Here is an 8565-nt window from a genome sequence, read left to right on the forward strand (position 1 = left end):
GCGAGTTTTGCACGGGACGGGGCCCCTCTTCACTCGTGACAGAAGCAACTGCGAGGGGGGACCGCACCGTCCGTCAGATCGATGAGGCCGATGCGAACCGAAGGCTCAAAACCATGTCACTGTGTTGCATCCTGACATCGATCGGGATGGGTGAAACGAGTCGACTGTTGGTGGCGTTTCACAGCCGAGCTGCGGGCTGAGGGAGCCCCGTTGGTGTTAACGACACTCGCTTTTTGGAGCCTGGAGGTGGGCTTGGGGAGTAGTAGCCTGTAGTAGCTGGTGCAGGTGTTAGGAGGGTTGGATGCTTGACTGTGTGCAGGTGGCGACTGCGTCAGTTGGTAACAGTTCATCACTGTTAGAGGGGTCCCTGGCAGCTTGGCTTGTACTGAGCTGTTTGTGAGGAATATACGGGCTTTGGATTTCATTTTTCTCATCCATAAGCTCTCCTCGAACCTCATTTGCTTTCAGGATATTGTAAATGAACTTCTTACCCTGGTGTCACCAATATTCAAAGCCTTAATTCACAATTCCTGACAATCTGTGTGCTCTGGTGGGTCCAGTGGCACTTCATTAACTCTGTTTCAGCACTGCAGAAATAGGGTTTCTAAGGCCATTTTTGGAAGGCAACTTTGCCCTCTTGTGAACTTGGGAGTTAGAAAGCCCTATCAAAAGTACACAGAATTAATTTTTCCTACCCTGAATCTACCATAGGTATGTTTGTACTACTCTGCAGTTTATACTATTGTTAGATCTCGCATTAAGAACTAGTGGTGCTGTGTAGAGTTGTCATTCTCTTAGCAAAGGTGGAAATCTTGCAAGATAGCTGCAGTTCTGTCTCCTTCATGTTTCTGAATTCGTCTGTATGTGCATCAAGTATTGTCACTTTGCAACTTTCCTGCGACTTGAACCGTTCCTGGAAACATGGGATCACATAATACAGATGTTTCCTGCATGGATCTGGTGTCCCGTGTTCCCACAGCATACCTCACCATGTCAGTGGCTGGTCAGGTCAGAGCATTTGTGCCTTTTTTAGGTGTGTAATTGTAAAGACGTGGTTCAGCAATTGTTGCTGATGAAACTTAGCCTGTTTGGGTGGGCTGGTAGCTGAAAGTTTGGTTGTGAGGACATGGTCAGACTCTCATGGAGGCTGCTGGGTTAGCAGGAGCATAGTGCTGCCTGTCTCATTCAGGTTACGTGGGAAGTGACCCTCTTAACCTGCCGTGTGCGTTGTGAATTGGCTGCTCTGCTGTGCTGCGGGGATGTGTGTGTGTGTGTGCACCTTCCTCTGGGAGCTAAACTTCTGGTTCTTTTGTCAGTCACAACACAGGGGTGTAGCTTGAAGAGAAGCATCGTGTTGCCACCAGACTGCCATTTACTTTTTTGGCACTGCAAGAACATGTCATTTTTCCTTTTGCTTAAACACAGCAATAGTCTGGATCTGCTCCTGCTGGTGGAGGCAATGATGCAGCTGTATCCGGCTTTCTTGTGCTGCGATCAAACTTTGTCATCGACCCTCTTCATTGATAGAGGAAATGGCTGAATTGTTTTGTTTGCCTGCAAGGAACTTACAAGGCTGATGAAAACGCACAGCTATCCTTCCTGTGCAGTGACTGATAGAGGGAATCCATTGTGGTTGTGGGGAATTACAGAAAAATAGAGGACTTTCTTCTTGAGGGCTTTACTAGCTGCGCTGGCTTCACCCACTGATGTGTGTTGCATGTCCTCATTCTCTGCTTGAGTCTCACAAAGCTTGGTTCTTTATCAGGAGGAAAAGACATAGGTCTTCTGCCAGTGAGAAGCAGGACAATCTGATTTTGAAGAGGTGTGACTGACTACTTGTTGCTGTGTTCTGAAATTCTGTGTGTCACATTAAAAGCAACCCGTAATTTTCTGTGCTCACAGGCAGTCTAGATCTTTAGCTTTGAGCCCTTCAAAGGGCTTCCCCTGTCACTGTCTCATGACAGTCCCAGCTTATCCTCTGTAGAGGAAAAATGCAGGGATATATTAAATGTTGCAACACTGAATGTAGAATGTGTTTATTAAAAATAACCTGAGATGGTTAGTTGATGTGTAGCTATGAAATTAGAATGAAGTGGAGACATCTTGTTAGCTGCCAGAGTCGGTGTTGTGTCATCCCCTGGGTTAATTCTTTCTTGTACGTAATATTTCCTGCACGTTTATTTTCTACCACTCAGAGGTTTTTGAGAGGCTGTAGGAAGTATGGCTTAAACTTTAGTGTGATCCTCATGGATGATGGGATGCTGAATCCAGGAACTGACTCTGAAGTGGCCGTACATACTGACTGTCTGGGAAGATACCAGGAGGTCTGTCTGCTCTGTGCGTTAGCTTAGGCCACTCCTACTGCTCAGTCTGACATGAGCTCAACAGAAGTTTGACTGCACTCTGTGCTTGCCCTGCAATGTACCTAGCCAGCTTCAGAGTTTGCAGTTATCTCATTCTCTCTTGACTTCTTGGATACTTTTTCTTTCTGCCAAATCATGACTTGGGCCTCTTGGGTGCTGAGAACCAAGCAAGAAAAGTAGTGATGGTTTTTCTTTTTCCTCAGAGAGATATGAGTCCTCATTATCTGATCTTTCACCCTGCTGTTTTTCTGTTCTTTCTGTGGTGGAGAAGATTATGGCCAGAACTGCAGTATAGTGGACAGGAACTGGTGCAAGGATCTTCAGCATCTCTGTGGAGAGAGGAGGGAGCTGGTGGTAGGAACCTTTGTATGTAGGTTCTAGACATGCATGAAAGAAGGGGGATGGGGAGAGGTGGCTGATGGAGCAGCAGTAGAGACTGGTGGTTCCACTGCTGAGCTCTCTGGGTGCCTTCATGAAGCTTTTAACCTGAGTGATGGACTTTGATCTATGTCTCTTCAGGTCAGCAAAAACCTTCAGTCAAGCTAAGAGCTGAGAAGGTGTGATGCTGTTACTGTGGTTGCTATCTGTGGATATAGTGAGCTGGTGAACAGAAGTACCTAACTGTTCAGATAGATTTCAGTGGAAGTCTTTGTGTCTCAGGAAGAGTCTGAATGAGCCTTGGCTGCCTTAAGCTCAAGTTTAGTATTTCAAACTCCAGAATCTTTGTTGAATCTTGGTACTTTGTCTTGAAGTGGAGACAGGATGCAGACACAGGACAAGCATAAATGCTGCGCCTCAGGCTTCTGCTTCAGTTGTAATGTGTTCTCAGAACAGCTAATTAGTTCTCTTTGCCTGTATCTGTATTTTCTTAATGTCGCAGCAATGAAAAGTGAGAGAAGTAGGAAGGGATGCAGAAATAGTGCAGGTGCAGGAGTGCGGTGTGCTTTGTAGTCTGAAGGTGACATGCAGTACAGCCTCAGCTGTAGCCACTGTGGCGTGGCACATCCTGTAAATCTCTTTTAGGAGGGGCAATGCTGAAGTGTCCTTTATACAAAACAGGTAGGGCCTGGCAGAGTGTTCAGCAAAACACAGTGGCCTGGGGCCTGCACAGCAGTTATCTGTACGTGGACACGAGTGGCAGCTTGTGTGTCTTTCCTAGGAGTCTCCAGCAGGCTTGAGAGATACTCTAGAGGCCATCTCCCTTCTGCTGTGTTTCATGGGGGACATGTCTCGTGACAACTTGATCTTCCTCCTGAAATTCTTACTTTCCCTCAAAGGGCTGCGGACAACTGGAACTATGCTTGGTGTTAGTATTTGGTCAAGTTCTCTGCAGTGCACATGGGGCACCCTGCCAGTTCAATAGCACCAGTTATTTTCCTTATCCTTTTTGTGGGTTTGAGTTGGATCAGTGCAGAGCTGGGTCCTTTGATGTCTGAGATAAAGCATTTACACAGAGGGAGAGTGGTCCATCTCCTTTAGTGTTGCCAAAATGGTGCTGGTGAGCACAGGTAACATCACTGTTCAGGCAGATCCAAAGCCATGGGGACCTGGTAATATTGAGCATATGGTTTCTAGCCTGACTGGCTCTGCTGGCATGGGACTGTTTAGAAAACAGTTTTTGCTGTTCATCAAATTTTCACCCAAGTACGCAGGGCAGGATCCAGCTTAAAACAAGTTCTGATGCAGGAGCTGACGACAAAGAGAAATGTGAAGCAGACGGCTATCTGTGTGACAAACCCAAGTAGAGAGGAGGGCAGTAATCAGAGCTATATAGAGACAGTGGCATTTGAGCTCAAAGTGACAAGGGATCAGGAGAGATTGACAGGAAAATCTTCTAGACTAGCTATTCAGATACGTGCTAAGTGAACCAGCAACGTTTTGGAGTTTACTCCTTTGGAAGTGTTTCACAATTGAAAGTGACAGCATGAGTTAACAGCGGCTCAGCCCTGTTCAAGTTTGTTACTGGTCTCACAGCCACTGTTCTAAAACTAGATTTACTGTTCCATGGCATCATGGCCTAAGGTGCTACAGTACCAAAGAGTTGTCTTGCTCTTGCCTCAATTAAGTAGAGATTTCAGCAGAAGAGGTGGTTTCTTCAGGGACTGCCAGCTACATTGTACTGAAGTTATAAAATTAAAAATGGTGAGTGATGGCAGTGTGAGAGAAAGTACCACCAGCTCTTTAATGTTCGCTCTTATGCCAAATGCTTGAATGTCAGCCTTTAAATGAGGAAGTGCCTGTAGCTTCTCCTGTTCCAGAATAACCTCCTGGTCAAAAAAACTTAGCAGCAACTTGGTCAATTTGTGGAAGGGTGCCAGGGACCTTTTCTCATTGTTGCATTTGGAAAGAAAATGGAAATTTCCCTTGTAAAGTAAGATAGGACTGAATAAAAGGAGAGGATGGGAAATGGGGTGAAGTGTAGTTGAGTGAATAACATAAGACTCCGGAAAGGGCAACAGTTAGGTGATGTGCAAAGAGGAGGGAAATTCTGAAAAGGGTAGAAGAGATTGTCTGGTAGACTTTGTTGTATGCTGTGATAAATGGCTGGAAAAGCCTTTTTTTGGTTTTCTAGAGAAAAGAAAATGCACGGTTCGGAACTACCACCAATTTTGGAAGTGACAAATATCCTTTCAGTTCTGAAAATGTGATTAGTGCAGTATGCCCTTATTGTCCTAATTATGTTTGCTATGGTTTGATTAAAAAAAATTATTTTCCTTTAGCTCGTATGATAAATTCAGAATTTTTGGCTTTCAAATGGAAATCTTTCTTTCCTCCCATTGACCCAAGTTCCCCAAACAAAAAATAAACCGTGGTTCCTAAAGACTTTTAGGTGCTTTGGAGTGTTAAGACATGGCTTGCTTTGGAGTTTTTCAGTTGACAAGTTGTTTGCTGTTGTGGAGAAACAGAACACTGGGCACTGTTATCTTTGTGTTTTGTTTTGATCCTTTACAGGAATATAAAGTTTATTGCAAGATGTTAGGAAGTGTTTTGTGGTCAACACCGAATGCGGTGTGGGCTACATTTTGGGGTGTTTTTCTTATGGCTGCAAATAGTGCCAGGAAACTGCAATTTATACCCAAAAGGACCTTCCATTTCAGTATTTGTAGAGCGGTGCAATGGCTTCTCGTGTGTAGCTAACCTGTGGTCGGATGCTGTTCATTTGTCTCAGGTGTAAAGTAGGATTCCTCTTCAACCTCTGTCTGTCATCCCACCATGCTTCCTGACTGGAGATCTACCTAGTCCTGTGACTTGATGTGAAGTGCATATGCATAGTGTGCACAAAGCAGTTGTTCCATGAGCAGCTGAGCTAGTGAACCTTTATTTCTTAGGGATTTGTGCCCTCTGCTCCTCAGCCAATCCCTCTTTCCTGATATTTTGTCTGTATCCATGTCATCCTTTAGCAGCACTGCTCATTTACTTTCATTCTATCCCTGCCCCAAATGCAAATGCTGTAGTATTTTTAATTCCTTTTCTTTTTCCCTAATGACAAGCTGAATCAGACACTCTGTGTTCTGTAGGTTTTAAGACTATTTGCATACTGACCATTTATGTGCTGATTACAGGCTAAACAGAGCCAGTAACTGTTAAGTGAAATATTCAGTCTTAGCCTCAGTGGGGCCATTTCTTTCGTTCTCTAGTCAGTTCCTGATTTTCATGAAACTTCTAGAAATCTAAAAAGAGACCGGATTGCTTTGTCCAATTTGATTGGCATTGACTGTAGGGCAATGTGTTTGTGTAAGCCTCATTTCCATAAGAAACCAGGGTAAAAATGCTTTAGGAATAAATTAAGAAAACTTGCTTTGGGTGCATATTTTTAGATTAGTTGTTAGTCTAGTATATATTTAGACAGGAAAATTAATGTTAAAAGGACACAAAAACTTTGCATGTTTTGAAACAATGTGCGTTACAAGACCCCCAAAATTAGGTTGATAGCTTAGCATAGTAATCATGTAACATCTGTTTTAATTTGAACCTACAAGTAAAAAGCCTGTGCATTTCACATAAATGTCCAAATATTCCTTTTCACCATAGAGATACCTCCCACATTTACATGAAAATTACTTACAGAATATGGGTAGAATTGGTTTTCTGCTTATTGTAGTAGCTAATCCGGGTAAATTCTGTTGGATGTAGTGGAATCTAGCCAAATCATTAAAAAATCTTTGCATTTCAGATGCTGCATTTCTGTGTTGTGGTTTTTTGCAATGTTTTGTTGTTGGTTTGGGGGGTTTTTTGTGTTTTTGTTTGTTTTTTTAAGGTCTTAGAAAAACAGTGATTTTGATAAATTTTCATCTTTCTCTTTGGGGTGAGGCAAGCTGTTTTGAATACAGAGGGCTGTCAACTACACCAACTGGAAAAAAAAGTAACTGCTGTTCTTTTTTTTTAAAGTAGTATTTTTGTTATTAGGGCAACAGATGAAATAATGGAATGGAAAAAATTCTTTTCATAGTGCATGAAGTCTCTATGAGCAACAACTTTTGTTTTTCCTGTAATTAGTGAAAGGAAAACAGTGTTTAACAGATGAAAACAGACCCTGGGCTTTAGGGTGCTGTTTTCTTCTGGAAATTTTTTTTTGGCTTTGGGGAGATCTTATAGCAGCCTTCCAATACCTGAAGGGGGCCTACAAGAAAGCTGGGGAAGGACTTTTCATAAGGGCAACTAATGACAAGACAAGGGGAAATGGGTTTAAACTGAAAGAGGGTGGGTTTAGATTAGATATTAGGAAGAAGTTCTTCACTGTAAGGGTGGTCAGACACTGGAACAGGTTGCCCAAGGAAGCTGTGGATGCCCCCTCCCTGGAAGTGTTCAAGGCCAGACTGGATGAGGCTTTGAGCAACCTGGTCTGGTGGAAGGTGTCCCTGCTGATGGCAGGGGGGTTGGAACTAGATGATCTTTAAGGTCCCTTCCAATCCAAACCATTCTATGATTCTATAATTTGTTTTGCAATTTTATGATGAAGATGCAGTTTTGAAGTGGCTTCATCTCAGTGGCACTGTTTCAAAGTGTTTTTTGTTTTCAGTTTAGATGTGTAATGTAAACAACACAAATGTAAATGTAAACACTTCAGATCTGGGAAGAAAAGACAACTGAGAAAGCAAGTCACGTTTATCAAATGAAACAAACTTACCTCTTCATCACCTGTGTTCTTTTTTATCATTTGCTTGCTGATTTTTTTGCATAGGTTGGAAGGCCTGTTGTTAAATACAAGCTTTGTTTTTCAAGTTCTGATGTAAAGTGATTTGCAGAAGTTGCAGAGACCTATATTTGGATTTCTGTATGAAGTAGTTAATACCTATGCAGAAGATGTGCTTTCTAAAACGGAGGGGGATTGCGGTTACTTAGGAATGACAGAGAGTTGCAATTAACATTGACAGCTAACTATACAGATTTTCTTTTCCTTTATTGCAGGAGCTGAAGCTTGCTCTTTAAAAGGTGCAGAGCTGTGAAAATTGTTCCTGGCCATAGAAAAATGGACGTGTTGCAGATACTACGTAAAACCACAGAGCGCTTAGAGTGTGATCACTGCAGCTTCAAAGGAACAGACTATGAAAACGTACAAATTCATATGGGTACCATACACCCGGAGTACTGTGATGAAATGGATGCTGCTGGTTTGGGTAAACTTATATTTTATCAAAAAAGTGCAAAACTGTTCCACTGCCACAAATGTTTCTTTACCAGCAAGATGTATTGCAACGTGTATTATCACATCACAGCACAGCATGCAGCACCTGAGAAGTGGAATGAGGAGCGGAAAGAACAGGTAGAAAGAGATTCAGATTCCTCCAAAAAAAGTGTCACATTGGAGCCACAGAAACCTGCCCTTTCCCCTGAGTCATGCAAATCTGCTCTTTCTCCTGAACTCCCCAAATCTGAACCTGCTGTTTCTCCCAAGCTTCAGAAATCAGCAGTGTCCCCAGAGCCCCAGAAGTCAGCTCAGGTGACTTCCTCAGAGCCAGAGAAGGCAGCCCAGGCCATGTCCCCAGATCCAGAAAAACCAGCCCAGGCCACATCTCCAGATCCAGAGAAGGTCACCTCAGCTGTGTCTCCAGACTCAGAGAAGACGTCTCCTGCTGTGTCTCCAGACTCAGAGAAACCATCTCCTGCTGTGTCCCCTGACCCACAGAAGCCATCTCCTGCTGTGTCCCCTGCCCCACAGAAGTCAACCCCGGCCGTGTCTACAGAACCCCGTCGACAATCC

General features: G+C 43.5%; 1 protein-coding gene across 1 annotated transcript in view; it reads left to right on the forward strand.

Annotated features, from left to right (window-relative positions):
• The first annotated feature begins 7833 nt into the window (after nucleotides 1–7833).
• The window catches only part of CHAMP1 (chromosome alignment maintaining phosphoprotein 1), a 3622-nt gene continuing 2890 nt past the window's right edge, over nucleotides 7834–8565 (forward strand). Inside the window, 1 exon segment of the mRNA XM_029085838.1 lies at nucleotides 7834–8564. Coding sequence (XP_028941671.1) covers nucleotides 7834–8564 — 731 coding nt within the window.

The sequence above is a fragment of the Antrostomus carolinensis genome, unplaced genomic scaffold, assembly GCF_000700745.2.
Source record: "Antrostomus carolinensis isolate BGI_N321 unplaced genomic scaffold, ASM70074v2 scaffold48757, whole genome shotgun sequence".
Lineage (NCBI taxonomy): Eukaryota > Metazoa > Chordata > Aves > Caprimulgiformes > Caprimulgidae > Antrostomus > Antrostomus carolinensis.